This window comes from Bos grunniens, chromosome 15, assembly GCF_055505025.1.
Source record: "Bos grunniens cultivar Pamir isolate PY7600 chromosome 15, Bosgru_T2T1.0, whole genome shotgun sequence".
Taxonomy (NCBI): Eukaryota; Metazoa; Chordata; class Mammalia; order Artiodactyla; family Bovidae; genus Bos; species Bos grunniens.
Genome location: NC_141179.1, coordinates 48,840,840 through 48,862,083, shown reverse-complemented (window position 1 = coordinate 48,862,083; position 21,244 = coordinate 48,840,840). Strand labels below are relative to the sequence as shown.

Here is a 21,244-nt window from a genome sequence, read left to right as displayed (position 1 = left end):
ACAGAAGCCAAAGGCGGTGAAGAGGGAACCACCCAAGTAGGAGAAACCACAAATAATATTTCTCTGGTAATGTTGAGGAGGGGTGATAACTATCGTTAGAGGATGATCTAAACTAACACAGGGAATCCACTTAGAGCAGTGCTGAAATATAGAGACAGCCAGTAAATATGATTATCCTCACCTGAGCTCTACTTTCACTCTTTTCCTCTGTATCCCAACCTTTGCTTCCAGTTCTCTTCTAATATTACACACATGTAGTCTGTGGTGTCAGATGATATCAACTAATGAGACTAAGAAGACAGATTAGAAATAAGACCTGATCAAGATGAAGAATGACCTTACTGCATGATGAAATGAATAAGAAATACATAAAAAGTCGGTGGTGACTTTAGAATAAGTGAAACAGGTGAGAAGTCTGATAACACTCAAAGAAAATTTCAAAAGGAGATTATGGGTAAAAAAGCTGAGGGCTAGGTCTTATCCAGTTAAGAGTTCATTTTAAGTCTTTGTGAGAATAATATTAGTGATGTGGTTTGGATAAAAGGAAGATTCCAGGGCACTAAGAAGAAAATGGGAATTGAAAACTACAGGCAGGAAAAAAATTAAAGATGTGTTCATGAGTTAATGTGTATAGACTTATCAGAAGAATATGAGTTGTATGGAAACAGTCTGCAGAGACAGGCCAGGAAGAGCAACCACTGTCTTCCTAAGCTTCCTTAGTAACACTCAACAGCTCTGTATCTTTATTCAGATAGAGTTTAGATCAAACAAGGTAAAGATAAAGATTATTTTTAACCTTTCTGGTTCTCTCTGAGTGAAGAGCTTCAACATGAAACTACATTCGACTATCATGTCCGAGGTGATGAACACCACCCAAGACCCCTTCTACTTCATCCTCACGGGCATCCCTGGGTTTGAGGCCTACCACATCTGGATCTCCATCCCCTGCTGCTGCCTCTACATCATCTCCATCATGGGAAACACCACCATTCTCACTGTCATCCGCATAGAGCCATCCCTCATCCAGCCCATGTACCTGTTCCTCTCCATGCTAGCCCTCACTGACCTGGGTCTCACCCTCAGCACGCTGCCCACAGTCATGCAGCTCCTCTGGTTTAACAATCAGAAGATCAGTTTTGAGGGCTGTTTTGCCCAGTTCTTCTTCCTCCATGCGTTCTCTTTTATGGAATCTTCAGTCCTGTTGGCCATGTCCTTTGACCGCTATGTGGCCATCTGCCGCCCCCTCCATTATGCCACCATCCTCACCAACAGTGTCGTTGGCAAGATGGGGTTAGCCATCCTTTGCCGCTGTGTTCTGGCCGTTCTTCCCTCCCTTTTCCTACTCAAGCGCCTGCCCTTCTGCCGCTCCCACCTTCTCTCTCACTCCTACTGCCTCCACCAGGACATGATTCGCCTGGTCTGTGCTGACATCCGAATCAACAACTGGTATGCTTTTGCTGTGGTTTTGCTCATTATTGTGATGGACCCTCTGCTCATTGTGCTCTCCTACATCCTCATCCTGAAAAGTATCTTGCACACAGCCTCATGGGCTGAGCGACTGCAGGCGCTCAATAACTGTCTGTCCCACATGCTGGCTGTTCTGGTCCTCTATGTGCCCATGGTTGGGGTGTCTATAACTCATCGATTTGCCAAGCATGCCCCTCCTCTAGTTCATGTTATCCTGGCCAATATTTACCTGTTGGCGCCTCCAGTGATGAACCCCATCATTTACAGTGTAAAGACTAAGCAGATCCGCCACGGAATTTTTCACCTCATTTCTCAAAGAAGCAGGCATTTAAGGTGAAGTACTGAATGCACTTAATTACACAGAAATTGCAGTCGATAGGTCTACAGGGAGAGTATAGTCAAATATTTTAAATGGAGAGTGTAAAAAAAATTCCATCATATTTTTAAGGGAGTATGACATGATCTTGGATTTAATTGGATTTTTGTTCTGGGAGAAACTAGCAGCAAACATTCTATCCAAAAGAGTTGTGGTTCCAATTTGATCTGATTCTAGCACATTTATCTGCCAATGAAATAAGCATCATTGACTGAGTAAAGGTCTGTTTAAATTTTTTCCGAATATTTTTCTCTCCAGTGGGCCTGGTTAAGTAAATGTGAATGAAAACCTTTGTTGTTGCCTCCACCACACATTCTCCTAGGCAGCTCCACTTACTCCAGGTAAACTCCACTTTTCCGTTTCATATAATGGATAGGTGTGCTCTGAGTTTCTCTTGCAAAAGAATAGTAAATATTTGAGGGAAGACAGATACTGATCAAGTTATTTGGATATTGATCCAGGCTATATGGATATTGATCAAGATATTTCTCAGCTATTCAACTGAGATTATCTAATCTATACTCAGCATGATTTAAGCACACACAATGAGCAAAGAGCCTAAAGATGGAGGTGAGTATACTTCGAGCCCCCACCACTGGACTAATGCTCCTGCATTGTTAGAGGGTCTTAGTATTTAGGACCAAAACTTCAAGTATGTCTGCAGGTAACATTTGTGGGAATATAAATTCATTTTTCTCACTATGATAGGCTTTTTTTTTTTTAACCTTGATATTCTGAATGTGGTTTAAATTCTTAGAGGCCATTTCCCTTTGGCATTCTGGACTTGGGACTAGACAATGCTATGATAGACAGGATGTGGCTTTTGGACTTCCCTGGTGGTCCCTGGTAAAGAATCTGCCTGCTAATTCAGGGGACACAGATTCAATCCCTGGTCAGGGAACAAAGATACCACCAGCTGCAGGGCAACTAAGCCCTTGCCACAACTAGAGAAGCCCATGTGATGCAGCGAAGATTCTGTACAGCCAAAACAAACTAACAAAATAGATGTGGCTTTAATGATCATAAAAAATTATTTTATGGCAACCAGGTAGCCTCTCTCAGAAATATCAGTTTGAAGGGTAGTCATGGGATTTCTTTGGTGGTCCAGCCAGACTCCTCTGTTTATGTGATTCTCCAAGCAACAACACTGGAATGGGTTCCTGTGCCCTCCTCCAGGGGGTCTTCCTGATCCACATCTCTTATGTCTCTTGCATTAGCAGGTGGGTTCTTTACTACTAGCACCACCTGGGAAGTCCATGTAAAAGATACAGTCTTGAATTACTAATAGGCTTCATAGGTGCTCAGTTTATGTGAATTATTTTCTCCTTCTCCACTCCACTACACTCCAGATTATGGATAAGAACATCTGTGGGGACATTTATGTTTGCAGCCATTGTGGGAACAGGAATTAGGGTGGCCAAGTGGTAATCATCTACATACACAGATGCTCCCAATTGCCATCTAAACACATCCCTGGACAAAAAGGGGTTTCTGAAGGGAGAGGTGACAGAACAAAATTAGCTTCAGGACAATTAGATCTACTAGTGACTTGGGCTAAATTCCCCACACATTCCTATTTTGAAATTCTAACCCCAGTATCTTAGCATGTGACTACATTTGGAGGTAGGGTTTTTATAGACATAACTGAGTTAAAATAAGGTCCTTAGGGTGAACTCTAATCCTGGGTGACCCATGTCCCTGTATGAAGAGACTATTAGGACACAAGCACAGAAAGAAGACCAGAATGATGACACATGGAGAAGACAACCACCTGCAAGCCAGGGGAGAGGCCCCCAAAGAAACCAGAAATGTGAGAAATTGTTAGAGGCCTCCATAATTTGAAGAAATAAAATTTCTATTGTTTAAGCCACCCTTTTTGTGGCCGTCCTAGCAAACTAATACAACCAAAGACCTATAGACTATATTTCTGAAACTGTGAAATAAAGGTCAGCTATCGGAGAAAAAATAATAATATTTAGGTTATAAAGGGACTAGAGCTTAGAAACATGAAGGGGAATTTGGGGGCAAAATAAGCTGTTCAATGACCAGTGGTGGTGGTTTAGTCACTAAGTAGTGTCCTACTCTTGTGACCCCATAGGCTGTGGCCTGCCAGGCTTCTCTCTTCATGGGATTCCCCAGACAAGAATACTGGATTGGGTTGCCATTTCCTTCTCCAGGGGTCAAAGACCAATGATTGCAAAATACAGGCTAAGCAATTAAAGACAAAGCATGTTTGACAGAAAGCATCAGCCAAGCCTCTGCATAACGTCTTTACAGCAGCTGCTGAGAATTATCAAGATACATAAAGACATGGATGAATCCTAAATGTTCATTGCTAAATGAAGGAAGGTGGTCTAACAGGTCTTTAAAAAAAATTATGATTTCATACAGACAAAACTCTGAAAATGGCAAAACTTCATAGAGAGTAAGCTTACTGGTGGTAACTAAGAATTTAAGGGAGTGGAGTATTAAATTCATGACGCACAGAGGGTTTTGTAGACTGTAGAATCATTCTGTAATACTGTGATGGTACACAGATGACATTAGGCCTTTGCTAAAACTCAAAGAAATTTACAGCAGCACAGAGTGGTCATTAATATATATAATTTGTATATATTTATTATATATAATTTTTAAAAATTACTCAGGATGGAAGACACAATATGATAGTTCTATTATGAATACATGAAGCAACTGCACTGGAAAAGATGGAGGGAAATGGTGCTGACCTTTGGAATTGGGTGGGATCTGTACTAAAGGCAAAATGAAATATAATAAATGCTGCACCCAGGGGTCAAACCCACATATTTTATGTCTCCTGCCATTGGATTCTTTACCAATAGTGCCACCTGGGAACCAAGTTCCTCCCTACTTGGCTGGGATGTTATGGAAAAGCAAGGGGAGCAACATGAATGATCCATGGACTGGAGTTGGGGGTATCAGTATGAAGTTATGTTTCACTTAATGTAGATACAGATGATTAAGTAAAACATATTTATAGATATTTGTATATAAACAGGTCAGTATACAGACATATATTTTCTTGCTTTCTTAACTGGGAGGACCAAGAAGAAACGACAAGCTAGTAGCAATAATTGCATATATCACATAAAATTCAATATTTTTGGAAATAATTTTAATATATCTGGCAAAATCTGTACAGGAAATATTGAAGCTAAATTTGTTAGATTTCCAGTGAGAAAATTAACTGAAAACTTGTATAAATTAAAGTTATTCTAGCACTATTTTCCATGCTGAAATAATATCAGAAAAATAAGAGATTTAAACTTTTTTGTAAAAATGCCAAACTACTCTAACTTGTCTTACAAGCAATACTAAGCAAATTTGAATACTTGTACAACCTGTCTGAATTTATTTATAAAATATTAAAACATTTTACATAATGTTTATGTCAATATGAGCATATTCTGTCATTGTGTTATTATGACTATGGATTTTTATAACTTATTATCTATTTGTATTTATTTTGCATCTCATCTTAGAAGCTAGGTTTTTGTCATGGCTTGGCTATTTTCAGTAAATATATCAGATCAGATCAGTCGCTCAGTCGTGTCCGACTCTTTGCGACCCCATGAATCGCAGCACGCCAGGCCTCCCTATCCATCACCAACTCCCAGAGTTCACTCACACTCATGTCCATCGAGTCAGTGATGCCATCCAGCCATCTCATCCTCTGTCGTCCCCTTCTCCTCCTGCCCCCAATCCCTTCCAGCATCAGAGTCTTTTCCAATGAGTCAACTCTTCGCATGAGGTGGCCAAAGTACTGCAGTTTCAGCTTTAGCATCATTCCTTCCAAAGAAATCCCAGGGCTGATCTCCTTCAGAATGGACTGGTTAGATCTCCTTGCAGTCCAAGGAACTCTCAAGTGTCTTCTCCAACACCACAGTTCAAAAGCATCAGTTCTTCGGCGCTCAGCCTTCTTCACAGTCCAACTCTCACATCCATACATGACCACAGGAAAAACCATAGCCTTGACTAGCCAGACCTTTGTTGGCAAAGTAATGTCTCTCTCTGCTTTTGAATATGCTATCTAGGTTGGTCATAACTAAATATTTTAAGTGAGTATAGTATCTACATTGTGTATTAAATACCAGGTAATATTTGCAAAACTAAAAAGTTCCAGTAACAACTTTTAACCTATAAATTGGCAGAAAAAGGTAGCATCATCATGTGTATTAAAAACTGGCTAAGTTATTGCAGGGGCTTCCATGGTAGCTCAGTAGTAAAGAGTCCACCTGCCAATGCAGGAGATATGGGTTCTACCCCTGGTTTGAGAAGATTCCCCTAGACAAGGAAATGGCAATCTACTTCAGTATCCTGACTGAGAAATCCCATGGACAGAGGAACCTGGAGGGCTACAGTCCATGGGATCACAAAAGAGTCTGTCCAACATGATTTAGCAACTAAAAAACAACAAAGTTATTGCAGGCACCACATTCATTATGCTACAGTACTGTACACATTCTTTCTTAGAAATTAGCTATTTGTGTGTATCAGTATTTGTAACTTCCACATATTGTTATGTGAGAAATGTTATTGGGGAAATAGGTCAGCCACTTTTAAGATGCTATCATATATCTTGAAATGAATGGCCTAAAATTACTTTAACCATTGCTGCTGAAAGGTCAAAATTAGAAGGTTTTATTTGAGCAATACATTTCAATTAGCAAGCAGCATTTCTTTGTTTAATGGATCGCATAGGTTCAGGTTCATGAAATTTCCAACATGAATGGTAGAGAAAATATCTTATGTTTAGATAACTTTATATACATTGATATGTATATAATACATTATACACATTTTTCTAATATTTATTTCTTTCACCTACAAATTGTTGTGAAACATGATCAGCTTTATTATGGAGACAGGTATTCCTCTATATTTAAAACAATTTAAGCATGTATTTTCCCTTTCTAATATTCTCTTCTTTTATATATTGTTTAACCCAATATATCTAAAATGTAATCATTTAAACACGTAACTTATGTTTAAAAATAAGATAGTTTACACTCTTTGTTTTTTTTAATGTTAAGTCTCCAAAGTCTGGCCACATGTCATTACAACAAATATCAATTCAAATTAGCCATTTTTCAAGAGCTCAATAACCAAGACTGCAAAGCATCTCTGCTTTTGCCATTTGGAGGTTGTTATTTAAAGTTACAACCCATTGAGAGAGTCAGACACAACAAGATACAGTAGATAATGTTATAAAATAATGCTTTAAATGAATTGTACAACTATCACTTTGGATTTTTCTAAGATTTGGATTCCTGAACAACTGTGAAAAAAATCAATAATAAATAATAAAATAATATCTGCACATATATGAAATCTAGAAAGATGGTACCGACAATCCTATGTGCAGGGCAGCAAAGGAGACAACAGACATAAAGAACAGAGTTTTGGACTCAGTGGGAGAAGGAGAAGGTGGGATGATTTGCTAGAATAGCACTGAAACATATACATTACCATAAGTAAATAGCTAACCAGTGCGAGTTCGATGAATGATGTAGGGCACCCAAAGCCGGTGCTCTGTGACTACCTGGAGGGATGGGTTGGGGAAGTAATTGGGGAGGCAGTGTTCAAGATGGAGGGAACACATGTATGCCTACGGCTGATTTGCACTGATGTAAATCATGTGATGGCAAAAACCATCACAATATTGTGAAGTAATTATCCTCCAATTAAAATACATTAATTAAAAAGAATAATCTGAACATCATTCTGAGTGTTGCTGCTAGTCAATCATGCCCTCTGAAGTGATAGTTTCTATGAAAAAAGAAGTGACTATGAAAGTAATGTGACTAAAAATGAGATTTGATTACATATCTAAAGTGTGTTGAAGCACATTCATCCTTTAGACTTGCAGCTTACTGGTAGATTCATCTGCTGATGACATCTAAAACCTATAAGGGAATATCTGGCTTGCCCCAATAATTATTGCAACTTCTTTACTAAATTTTTAGATTTTATTTTCTATGCTGCATCCAAAAATAAAATATTATTACATATCTACCCTTTATACATAGTAGGTACTCAAAAATATATTTTGATAAATGAAGAAAATGATTAGTCACTTATTAATGAAAGATATACATATTATTTACAATCCCAAGTCTTTGGGTACCTCTCCAGAAGCAGTAATTTCCCCTGATATTTGACTCTGAAATTTGATCAATATCTGTCTAAGAAATTCACCTTGAATTTCACCTTCTTAGACAATTTATAGACACTGTCATTGGTGGATATCTAACCTCAGTTCAGTTCAGTTCAGTTGCTCAGTCGTGTCCGACTCTTTGCAACCCCATGAATCACAGCACGCCAGGCCTCCCTGTCCATCATCAACTCCCGGAGTTCACCCAAATTCATGTGCATATCTAACCTAGTGGCCTTCAAATTGATTAACTGTTCCTCTAGAGAAATAAGCAGATATTTTTGGGAGTGCCTGAACACAAATATTTTTATAAGTATAAATTTTTAGATGTTAAACATCCATATAGTTTCTTCACTGAAATTGCTTTGTCTGGGAATGTAGGAGGTTTGACTATGCCTCTGTTACACTATTTTTTTTTTCCTTTCTACAATCTTATTTTCTCACTTTACAAAAATTAAATAGTAATAATAATTTTTAATTTTCAAAAAGGAAAAAATATGAATAGACATAGTTCTTAAAGCTATTTAATATTTCCATTGTAGATCCCAAATAGTAAACATTTCTGAGATACCAATCAAAAGGACTACTGGAAATATTGACATGGATTTTGAGGAAGTGAATGACACCAATGATGGGGTAGCATATTCTAGTGTAAGACAAATGGTATCAATTTTACTGTCATCAACAAAAATAAAAAGTGATCCAATGGGAATATCATTTAGTATATCATTAAGATAATTTTTCATGAGATTATCATATGATTTTTATCATTTAATTCCAAAGGCATTAAAAATGATATTATGCAATGATAAATGGTACCAATGCCATTTTCTCATTTATGTTACCAAACTTAATAGCTTTCACATTTACAGAAAAAGAAAAAAGTAAATAGGAACAGAATTGTTATTGAACTATGTCTCATTCTATTAATAAATACTAAATATTTTCCAGATCCAAGAAAAATAAAATCATGCAGCTCATTAAGAGATGGATTGAAATCAAATTTTAGTATTAATATATAAAAATTTGTATTATGCTCATGTTGTTTTGATCAATTATGTATTAATATCAGAAAAATGACTCAATAAAGAATACATTTTTAGAACAATACTCTATGTGTGACTAAATTTTAAACATAAAATTTAAATATATATATATATATTGGGAAGTATTGTGAAAGAGCAACCACTAAAATTTTTCCAAAGAGAAAAATATATTATATGTATTACAAACTCTATGGTGGAGGTAAAATAAAAATTCGAGTTTGAGGAGAAAAAGGACTAACATAAAAATATGTGAATGGAATGTTAAAGAATATGTTCATGCATATTTAACTTCATAATGTCTGCTATCAAAATATGCATTTAGTTTACATTTGTTATTTTAAACTGTGATATAACAATTTATTTTTAACTTGATATATTTATGAAAGTGAAGCATTAGTCTCTCAGTTATGCCCAACTCTTTGTGAACCCATAGACTGTAGCAGCCTGCCAGGCTCTTCTGTTCATGGAATTCTTCAGTCAAGAATCCTGGAGTGGGTTGCCATTCCCTTCTCCAGGGGATCTTCCCAATCCAGGGATCAAACCTGAGTCTCTGGGATGCAGGCAGATTGTTTATCATCTGAGTCACGAGGGAAGCCTCAGTATATTTACAATATATCCACAATGTGTGTTCAACATCTATGTAAATCTATGATAAAATTTTAGGTTTTAACCTGAAAATGCCTAAAAGGATACCTAATTTTTTCCTATTAATTATTTTACATAAAGAATGTAAAAATTTGGTAACCACTATTTTAAACAGACCAAGCATTTCAAAAAGTTCACTGTTTAAAGGCGACCCTAATGACGTGAACGAGCTCAGGAAGAATAGCATACGGTGAAAAAAAAAACATTTCCCTTGCATTTGTAAGCCCTGAAGCCTGAGAGGCTGAGATCTGAGGCCAGTTACTGATCAAGCAGAACAAGCCTATCAATCCACCATACACAGACCTCTATTATTTAGGAGGTGTGAAGACGTACTCTCTCATTTGACCAAAGGTTTCCAGGAAACCATAGACAACCACAGGCAGAAGCAAGAAGTGCCAACTAGAACTCTGCTGACAGTTAAAGAGAAGAGGTGGAGCAGAAGGAAAGATACAAGCATACCTGCTTCAGGGCATGGTGAGGATAGGAGGAAAAGGGAATGTAAATATCCAGACACCAGAAAAACAGGACCCAAAGCTCTATCAAAACAGAATTCTATTGGTGTTTCTGTTGGGATTTTTCAGATCTGAAACCTGGTGTGTAAGGTTGTTCATATTTTACTTGATACCTAAGTTGAGGCCATTTACGCAGCTGTTCTTCATCCTCAGAATCTCCTGGCATATAAAATTTTGGTAGCCGCTATTCTAAACAGACTGAATAGTCTGAGAGTAGACACCACTGGACAGTAAGCTGGGGGGAAGAGTCTGATTCCGTACATAACACGAAGGAAGTTGTTTTATATGTAGTTTTACCATAAATTTACTGTTTAAACAAGGATACTTTTGAGAGGAAAAGGGATTGCTATTAATAATGATGCTGAGAAAAATAAGTGTAAATCACGACTATCTGGGACAACCCAAAAAGTACACTTATCTTGCTCAAAGTCATGTTACTAGGATGGTCTTTTATTGGGAGCAGATTTTTAATATCTGTCTGACCCATCAAAACAAGAACTTGTTATATTTCAATTCAAATATCATTAAGTCTCAAGCCTCTACAGGTAACTTCCTATTTGTCAGACTGTTTGGTGTGAGCCTTGAGAAAAACAGGCAAAGGGCATTCAAGATCTCAAGTTGATCATAACTGTCAGAGATGGCATATGCATGGGTACATACAGACACACCTCTGTTGGTAACTTGTGAGATGGCAAGGGGTCAAGGTAACTCCTATGATCCAGATTCAAGCCCGAGGCAATGTTTGGAATTTCTCACTCCTATTCTTCCCCAGAAATCCTGGTGTGGAGCTTTGCCCACAGAAGAAACACCACCAGAGTTTATGGACTGATTCCAAGTCCCTCCCCCCTTGGAATGACTCAAAGTAATTCTCTCTTGCAGGAAAGCACGGTGACAATTCCCTGTTGGATTGGTTTGGTCTTGACACTGTAGATGATGGGATTGAGCACAGGAGGCACAAAGAGGTAGATGCTGGACATGAGTGTGTGGGCCAGAGGTGAGGCATGCTTGGCAGTACGATGCATCACAGACACACCAATCATAGGCACATAGTACACAAGTACCGCACAGATGTGTGACACACATGTATTGACGGCCTTCCACCGTCCCTCCCCAGAAGCAATGCCCAGCACTGTGTAAATAATCAGCATATAGGAGACCACAATCAGCAGTGAGTCCAGTCCAAAAGTGGCCAAGACAATGGCCAAACCCAGGATGCTATTGAGCTTAGTGTCAGCACAAGGCAGCTGGATCAGATCTGAGTGGAGGCAGTAAGAGTGGGAGAGGATGTTAGTGTGGCAATAGGGCAGTAACCTCAAGAGGACTGGAAGGGGAGCCATGAGTGTCACACTCTTCAGTGTAATGACCAGACCCATGGAGACAATACAGGGCAGGGTGAGGATGGCTGTGTAGCGCAGTGGATTGTAGATGGCTACAAAGCGGTCATAACTCATAGCCAGCAGGACCCCTGACTCCATGCAGGAGAAGGTGTGGATGAAGAACATCTGGGCAAGGCAGCCATCAAAGTCAATCTGGCAGGCATCAAACCAAAGAATGCCCATGACAGTAGGCAGTGTGGACACAGAGACACCCACCTCAGTGGCAGCCAACATGGAGAGAAACAGGTACATGGGCTCATGTAAGGCAGGATCTGCTTGCACTGCTGCCATGATTAGGCTGTTGCCCACAATAGCTACAATGTACATGGTGAAGAAGGGGATGGACAGCCAGCCATGTTGGGCCTCCAACCCTGGAATACCAGTCAGGAAGACAGATAGGAGGTCAAGACTTTCACTGCTCTCAGCTTTCATGTCACCAACAGCAGTGATCAGTCTTTACCTGCCACTTGAAAAAAAAAAAAAAAAATCAGTTAACTCCCACCCAGAAGCCTTCTGCCTTAGCAGCCTACCTCAAAGTGTGAAGAAGAGAGAAATGGAAAGACATGGAGGAAATTGGAGTCATCTACATTATTCCTTGTAAAAATATTCTCACCTGCTATTCCCCTGACAGCCAGAGCCCTAAAATCTTATGCCTAAAAAAGATATTTGAGACTACCCAATCTTATGAAAGATAGCATCATTTAAAAATTGAGAAGCACTGGAATAAATCAGAAATGGGTCAAAATCAATACTCAATCAGTTAATACATGATTTAACTTGTAAAGATAATAATATTCTCTTACTTAGATATAAGAAATAACAAAAAAAAAATAGCTTCATATGTTCAGTGTTTCAGAGCTCTGCAAATGGATTCCCACAGACCTCAGTTTGGAGCCCAATTTACAGTTTACATGCAGTGTGACCTTGAACAGGTAGCTTAACCTTTCGAAGCCTCTGTGTTTCTATATCTAAAACAGAAAAATAAAATACATCTATTACATATGAACATTGTAAAGGTAAACATGATATCGTATGGTATGTATGTATGGACAGACCTCATTTGTCACAAAAGTAAAAATGAAGGCTTATAAACACTAGCCCTGACCCAAGGCATGGAGGAACATGAGTGATGGCAAAGAGTAACAACAGCACCCAGGAGCACACAGCTTCAGGGAAATAATTCAGTCTTTGTGTGCTAGAAAGGATAACCAGATGGACAACTGTTTCTCTATCAAGCTGCCTCATTTCAGTCCCATAACAACCATGTTAAGTGACTGTCCTTAAGGCATTAAGTGGCTAAATTGGGACTAGAATCTAGTTCTTTCAACTGGAAGTCCTGTGGTCCTTCCTAAATATTTTATACATACCCAGCTGCCAGCCTTCTGAAATTGCAGCCACTTAAGGAAGAAGAATGTAGAGATATTGGGAAGTTGAGCATCTTCACCTTCACAGGCAGAGCAAAGTAGAGAATGGCAGACAGATTTCTTTTTCCTGCCTCCTAAGCAGACTAGGAGTTTGCTTGATCTTCCTCTTCCTTGTTTTTGAACTCCCACTGCCATTCATGCTGCTGCTACTGCTAAGTCGCTTCAGTCATGTCCAACTCTACACGACCCCATAGACGGCAGCCCACCAGGCTCCCCCGTCCTTGGGATTCCCCAGGCAAGAATACTGGAGTGGGTTGCCATTTCCTTCTCCAATGCATGAAAGTGAAAAGTGAGAGTGAAGTCGCTCAGTAGTGTCCAACTCTTAGCGACCCCATGGACTGCAGCCTACCAGGCTCCTCCGTCCATGGGACTTTCCAGGCAAGAACACTGGAATGGGTTGCCATTTCCTTCTCCAATGCATGAAAGTGAAAAGTGAAAGTGAAGTCGCTCGGTCATGTCTGACCCTTAGCAACCCCATGGACTGCAGCCTACCAGGCTCCTCCATCCATGGGATTTTCCAGGCAAAAGTACTGGAGTGGGTTGCTGCTGTAGTCAACACCTTTATTTTATCTGAAGCTTTTCCTATTACTACTTGAGTGGAAATAATAGCCTCATCTATGACTTTAAAATATTTTATACATACTTTTTATTTTATGAGAAGTGCCTTTACACCTCTGTTCTCCCTTGGAATCTTAGGTAAACTTGTGTCTGGTTCCTTCTTGCCTCCCGCTGCTTCATGTTTCCAGCACAAAGACATGCTCAAGAATTCATGAATTAATAAAAGCATGAGCACATTGTTCAGGGTCATAACTGAAGTACATTCAGTTTTGGGTTCCATTCTCTAGATCAGAGTTAAACCAATGGGACACACACAGAGACAGAGGGGACCAAGTCATATATAAAGAGCATTGAAGGAACCAGTGATGCTTTTTCTCTGAGAAGAAGAGACTGTAGCCGAGATGGACAGGGATGGGTGTAAGAGGTAGTGCGTGACAGATGGAGATGAAGTTGACAATTTAGGATCCAGGTGAGGAAGATTTTTCTGAGTCAAAGCTACTAGATGAGACAATAAGTTTTTGTCAGTGAACATGTTCAAGCAACAGTTGCCACAATTGTGTAACCATTGATGGAAATACTCGGGGGAGAATTCCAGCAGCTGCTGAACTGGGATTAAAGGCACTTTCAAGTCTCCTTCTGCCCTTGGGCTGATGTTCCAGGAGGTCAAAATCTCTCCTGGTCTGTGATGCTGACAATATCATGACTTCGGTTCTGTGTGGAACAGAACAGAGGCAAGCTCTCAGCCCCTGTCACGGGATTGCCATGTGTCCTTCACTGATAGAGCCGTCTCTGTAGCCTTATCTGAAAGCGGTGTCCTGGAGGACACCTGGTGCTGGAAGGTATATTACTCTTTGTTTTTTCTTTTTTAAGAAAATATACACGAAACTAAGATTTTAGAATTTTTTTAAAATTTTTTTCCATTGAAAGGGTTATACATTTTGACCAAGTGGGATCCATTCCTGGAATTTGAGAATGGGTCAACAGACAAAATTCAATCAATCTTATATGTCATCTTAATAGAATGAAGGAAAGCAACCAAGATCATCTCAATTGGTCCAACAAAAGAATCCAACAAAATGGAATTTTATTTTTATTTGTTTTAAACCCTTCCATCATAAGCCAAACAAATGATAGCAAATACACAAGCACACACTTGCATGGACAGAAATTCACTCAAAGACACAGAGACTTGAGAGAGGCTGAGGGAACCACACAGGGACACAGAGAGAATTACAGACTGAAATATACTTCTTGTGCTCATACAAATAGATTTCAGACTCACCTGAAAGAGCTCAATGAAGGGAGAGTTGGCTTGAAAGACAAAGAACCTGAGCTCACAGTGTTTCCAGAATGAACCTCAAGCAGGTACTAGCCTCAAACAGGTAAACTTTATGTCTCTGAATATGAGTTCCTAGGCACCAAAGCCTCTGGGGTCTCAGTTTGCCTGAATGTGATACTGTGTTGGTAAAGGGGGAAGAAAAGGAGGATTAAATGTCACTTGGGAACAGAAGGAGGAAAAAAAAAAAAAAAACTATCCCTGGAGACGCTGCCCTCTCTCCAAGAGAAAATAAAATTCCAACTGCTTCCTTGCGATGAAGAGGAGAATTTTCCTCCAAGCTCCATAGCAGCATTCTTCCTATCCCAATTATCCAGTCTCAAAATCAGAACTCTCAGCACAGAACTCAAGAGTTAAAATCCCCAAATTTGGGGCTTAAAATCCACATTTTAGGCAGAACCTAAAGCTTTACCCTCTAAACCACCAGGGAAGCCCTAAATAGTATACAATTGTCGTGTGTGTGTTCAGGCATGTCTGACTGTTTGTGACCCTTTGGACTGTAGTGCACCCAGATTCCTTTGTAATGGGATTTTTCAGACAAGAATACTGGAGTTGCCATTTCCTTCTCCAGGTGATCTTCCCAATCAAGGGGTCAAAGTAATGTCTCCTGCACTGCAGGTGGATTCTTTACCATTGAGCCTTGGGGGAAGCTACATGGTGTCTCAGAGAGTAAAGAATCTGCCTGCAATGTGCGAGACTTGGGTTCAATCCCTGGGTTGGAAAGACTCCCTGGAGAAGGGAATGGCAATCCACTCTAGCATGCTTGCCTTGGAGAATTCCATGGACAGAGGAGCCTGGTAGACTGCAGTCCATGAGGTCTCAAAGAGTCCACAAGGACTGAGCATGTAACACTTTCACTTTGAGGGCTTCCCAAGTGGTACTAGTGGTAAAGAACCTGCCTGCCAATTTAGGAGACATAAGAGACATGGGTTCGATCCCTGGGTTAGAAAGATCCCCTGGAGAAGGAAACAGAAACCTGCTGCAATATTCTTGCCTGAAAAATTCCATGGACAGAGGAACCTAGTGAGCTACAGTTCATGAGGCCACAAAGAACTGGACAGGACTGAGAACACCCATTTAAAACATAGACCCAATGGGTAAACTCCGGAACTCAGAGCCAAGAAAACAGACCTTGAATTGCAGAGCTATTCCCAAGATTTAACCAACAGATCATATGACCATGGCTACCTCCATCCACTTATAACTGGTATTTCCTGCTCAATTCCCACTCTCATCACCTCCAATCCAACCCTCTACCAAGTTCTACAAGACTGAGATCTCCTCCAGGAGAGACATCCCCACTGAAAGACTACTGAGTACAAAGTCACACAGATGTGAGTTTGAGCTCTAACTGTGCTATCCACTAGCTCCATAATTTCATGAAACTAGTATTCCTTCAAACTGGTACCTGATCTGTAAAAAAAAAAAAAAAATAGATCCTGTCTATAAGCGATTCAAATAAAAACAAGAAAGTGATCTTCAAAAATGTGATTGTACTACATGTGGTAATTATACTCATTAGAAGTTCTGCTAAAGGTTCTAATTTCAGATACTCCAAATAGTTCATTTTTCCAAATAACTGATCTTCCCATTAAGTATTTCATTTTACCTCCTCCTTGTTTCAGTTTCAGACAGAGTAAAGATGTACTGAGGGAAGGAATGGTTGGAGATCTCTCTATTTTTTCTATCAAGTCATGGGATGGTTAAGGGATGGAAACAAAATATGGACATAGAAGAAGTTTTTCCTTCTCCATGTGGAACTTTGATGTATCTTAGATAAGCAGTTTGAAAACTCTTTCTGCTTTCCATCACTGTAGAATCCACTAGGTAAAAGTTAATGGGTTAGGAATGAGAAGATATAATTAAAGAGAATGTATAAAACAGTCTTATGAATAAGGTCATAGAATTATGGAGAATAGAGAGACCTACAATGGTGCCTCAGGTTGAGCATAATAAGTTCCTCGTGAGGAGAATCTAGGCTTTGAGAAGACCCAGAGGGAAATGTCTCTTAACTATGTCATTAGAGGAAGCATAATTGGAAATAAGCATCATCTTTGATACAGTCTTTCATTTATTTAACTAGTCATTTGGTTATTGATTTAATTCACGTACATTGGGTATATCAAACACTGTGCTAGGTGTAAGATTTTAGGTTTCACTATCATTTCATTATCTCTTTTTCAACTTTTGAAAAGTCTTCTTTCAAGACTTAGTATCTGTCACTATTTTATGAGAAAAGAAGTCAGGGAAAATAGTATTTGTTCATTCCAAGAGTGATAATGCCAAACATAATGTTTGTGCAAATCCCAACAAAAGGGATCATTATAAGTTAGGGCTTCCCTGGTGGCTCAGATGGTAAAGAGTCTGCCTGCAACGCAGGAAACACAGGTTTGATCCCTGGGTTGGGAAGATCCCCTGCAGGAGGGCATAGCAATCCACTCCAGTATTCTTGCCTTTAGAATCCCATGGACAGAGAAGCTTGGTGGGCTACAGTCCATGGGGTCCCATAGAGTTGGACTTGACTAAGTGACTATCTTTCATTTATGGAAAAATTATGAAGCAGGGACAGGGAGCCTGGTGGGCTGCCATCTATGGGGTCGCACAGAGTCGGACATGACTGAAGAGACTTAGCAGCAGCAGCAGCAGCAGCATGAAGCATTTTGCCCCACAGAGCTTAAATAGGGAAATAAATTTGTCTTGTGGTGTTTAAATCAAAAATTTTTTCAATGGAGCAAAGAAAAGATAGGCACAATGCAGGTACATGTTTGGTGCAGAAAAATACAATCACATTAAGAATTTCTCATTTTAGAAAAAGAATATACACTTTAGAAGGAAGTTAATAGAGTTTGTAGAAAATAAAAAAGTCTCAGAAGAGGTCTTGATCAGGAGACTTGTATGCATGGAACACTCACCCCAAGAACTCTTGCAAGATTCTGTATCTCAGTGTAACACCCATCTGATTATTTTCCCCTCTATATTGTATTTACTTAGAGGGTAGCCTTCTAGTTGGATTTTACCTGAATTTAGGATTTCAGGTTAGTTGAGATCTTAGCAGGTGGAAATTGCGAGAAAAGACAGGAATCTAGTGATGAGGCAGGAGCCTGAGTGCTAGTGAAGAGGCTGGAGATTGTTCATCCCATTTAAGTCATTTCTGTGTTCCATGTGCACCACCTTGTGGAGATAAGAGGCTATAAGTCAGTATATCCCTTTACCACCAACACCTTACACCTAGTTGTCAGGCACTCAATTTCTTCCAGCTTTAAAAATCGCCTGCAAGCTTAGGCTTCCCAGGTGGCGCGTTGATAAAGAATCCACCTGCTGATGCAGAAGATGCAAGAGACCCAGGCTTGATCCCTGGGTCTGGAAGATCCTTGGAGCAGGAAATGGTTCACACTTCATTATTCTTGTCTGGAGAGGCTACAGCCCATGGGGTCACAAAGAATCCGGTTCGACTGAGCGCACACACACAATCTTAAGCAGTCTCTCGGGATCGATCTTGTTTCCAGAGCTTCTTAGTGTGAAACCTCCCCTTTGTCTAAACAAAGCTGTTTGCAATTTTCCCAAATAGTCTAAGCCAATATTCTAGTTTAAAGGTTTTCAACCTGTAATATATATCAGATTTGCTTGGAGGACTTATTAAAAATACATATTACTGGACCTCACCACCTAAGAGTTTCTGATCAGGATATCTGAGGAAAGGCCTGAGAATTTGTATGCCTAACAATTTGCAAAACAATGCTGATGACACTAGTCTGGGAATCACACCTTGAGAACTAGTTTTTCAGACTCTTATTATGCTTGATCTTTGTTATTTTTGTTGCACATTAGATACCCATAACCTTAGAGGGGTTAAAAAAGAGAAACACTATGCCTCTCAACATTTAATCACCCCAAGGTCTTATTAAAAGCAATTTGAATTCAGTAGGTCTTGTTCAGGGTCTAAGATTCTGTTTCATTAACAAACAACCAGATATAACAATTCTGTTGTTCACTGGACCACACTTGGAGTAGTAAAGGTTTAAATATGCTTGCCTAAATCTTTTTTTCTCAAGTAGTTTGTTATGCAAAGATCAATACTTTCCTGTCTTTCTGCCACCCTGACCAACTACCATATCCCTTCTCTTCCTTCATAGTCTACCTCACAAACATAGAAAAAAATATTTATTCCCACAAACCAATGGGCCCTTTCTCCCCCATGTGTGCTAAGTTGTTTTTGTCATGTTCAAATATGTGTGACCCTATGGACTGTAGCCCACCAGGCTTCTCTGTCCATGGGGTTCTCCAGACAAGAATACTGGAGTGGATTGTCATGCCCTCCTCCAGGAGATCTTCCTAACCTAGAGATAGAACCCACATCTCCTTCATTGGTGGGCAGGTTCTTTATTACTAGTGCCACATGGAAAGTGCCCTTTTCCTCCCAACAAAGTCCCAGACTTCCACTGAATTTTGTCTTCAGTGTATCATTTCCTCATTCTTGGTAGTAGAATTGTGTTCAAGGATAATTGCACTGTGGAGCTTCCAATATTTTCACATATGTCAAATATATTTCAGGGCATCTTTATTTTTATGTTTTTCCCTTGATACATCTATCTCTTAAGAATATGTCTTATTCATCATTATAACATTGCTAGCAACTAGCACAAAGTTTTTCATAGAGTAAGTGTTCAATACAATGTGTCATTTTCTTGAGTCCAATGTTCTTTTATTAGTTCCATATTCACAGCTATCAAGATCCTGGTTCTTTTCCTTGTTTTAACATTCCTAAAGTCAGAAAAAGTCCCAGTCCTTCCTCCAAAATGGTTCTCACAGGGTCTGCAGCATTCTTCAGCCCCAAGACTTACAGAAGACTTGACGGATCCCTCTGCGTATCTCCTTTGTCTTCACACTGTAGATGATGGGGTTGAGCATGGGGGGTATAAACAGGTAGACATTTGACATCATGACATGAACAACAAGTGGGGCACTTTTCCAGAAGCGGTGGATCATGGAGACAGCGATTATAGGCACATAAAAAGCCAGTACTGCACAGATGTGGGACATGCAGGTGTTGAGAGCTTTGAACCGCTGCTCCCGGGACGCAATTGCCAGCACGGCTCTCAGGATCAATGTATAAGAAAGCAGGATAAAAGTTGAGTCTATGCCATAGGTAAAAATAACCACAAAGAGCCCATAGATGTTATTAACATGGATATCTCCACATGCCACTTTCATGAGATCTGGATGGAGGCAGTACGAGTGATGTAAAACATTGCCTTTGCAGAAGGGCAGTCGTTTCACCAGAAAGGGGAAAGGGAAGAGAGTGGTGAAACTTTTGGCAACGATGCCTAGGCCCATAGCCAAGATGCGGTTGTTGGTGAGCATAGTTGCATAGCGTAGTGGGTCACAAATAGCCACAAAACGATCAAAGCTCATGGCCAGCAGTATGCCTGATTCCATGAAAGAAAAAGTATGAATGAAGAACATCTGAACCAAGCAGGTATCAAAGTCAACATGACGATAGTTGAAGCAGAAGGTAGCAAGCACGGTGGGAAGTGTAGACAAGGACACTCCCAGATCATTGAGAGAGAGCATAGACAGGAAGTAGTACATGGGCTGGTGGAGAGTAGGCTCTCGAGTCACCAAAGCAAGGATGGTGAGGTTGCCTATGATGGAAATCAGGTAGAGGATGCAGAAAACCAGAGCAACCCAGGCTTGACCTGTCTGCATCCCAGGGATGCCTGTTAGCTGGAGTGTGGCTGGCTGGAAGGGGGTGCCATTGAGGCCTAACATGGCAGGCAGATGTAAGAACACAGATGGGGTATATGCCCAAGAGGGTGTGTGGGAATGTTCTTCACTCTTTTTCAGACATCCTGTCTCCAACACAAAAGGTCAGAGATTGAAAGTGTTGGCTTTTGGTCCTACTTCCTCCGTTAGACTATGAGCTGTTTGAGGATAACAACTGAGTTCTACTCTGACTCACCAGAGCCCAGTTCCCTCTCACGACCATGTTATAAACTCCATGAAGGTATGATGAACAAGTGAGCAAGAGCAAGGTGACATGACGGGAGGTTATATGAGAAAGTTTCCTAATTCTCACTTAAAACTCCAGTATTCCTTCACTTCACCATCTCACCCTAGAAAACATATTCTGGAAATTTTGAGAAAAAATTAGAAATTAAGATGTACAGGGAAAAGGAAACACTGTCCTTGTCTCTGGGAAACCTTTTGTAGGTGGCAAAGATGAAACTTCTACAGCTAGAAAATTACAGCTTCGATAACTTTACTCAGACTTTACGTCAACCTCCTTGTCACTTTGAAGTCTTAAATTCTATTTTTTTTTTTTTTTTTAG

At 39.8% G+C, this 21,244-nt stretch overlaps 3 protein-coding genes across 3 annotated transcripts; 1 reads left to right on the top strand and 2 right to left on the bottom strand.

Annotated features, from left to right (window-relative positions):
* The first annotated feature begins 824 nt into the window (after positions 1-824).
* On the top strand, positions 825-1,804 carry LOC147357985 (olfactory receptor 51Q1-like). The gene has a single exon (XM_086342008.1). It carries the CDS (start codon positions 830-832, stop codon positions 1,802-1,804), a length of 975 nt encoding a protein of 324 aa, XP_086198134.1. The 5' UTR covers positions 825-829.
* A 9,274-nt stretch (positions 1,805-11,078) lies between these two features.
* Positions 11,079-12,029, bottom strand: LOC147357984 (olfactory receptor 51I2-like). Its single transcript, XM_086342007.1, has one exon. The coding sequence runs from the start codon at positions 12,027-12,029 to the stop codon at positions 11,079-11,081; it is 951 nt and encodes a 316-aa protein (XP_086198133.1).
* Positions 12,030-19,739: 7,710 nt separating this feature from the next.
* Positions 19,740-20,684, bottom strand: LOC147357983 (olfactory receptor 51I1). Its single transcript, XM_086342006.1, has one exon. It carries the CDS (start codon positions 20,682-20,684, stop codon positions 19,740-19,742), a length of 945 nt encoding a protein of 314 aa, XP_086198132.1.
* Positions 20,685-21,244: the final 560 nt, after the last annotated feature.

What these genes read in the sequence shown, in the direction of transcription:
- LOC147357983 (XM_086342006.1), bottom strand. Translation starts at nt 20,684, where the DNA reads ATGTTAGGCCTCAATGGCACCCCCTTCCAGCCAGCCACACTCCAGCTA.
- LOC147357984 (XM_086342007.1), bottom strand. Translation starts at nt 12,029, where the DNA reads ATGAAAGCTGAGAGCAGTGAAAGTCTTGACCTCCTATCTGTCTTCCTG.
- LOC147357985 (XM_086342008.1), top strand. Translation starts at nt 830, where the DNA reads ATGAAACTACATTCGACTATCATGTCCGAGGTGATGAACACCACCCAA.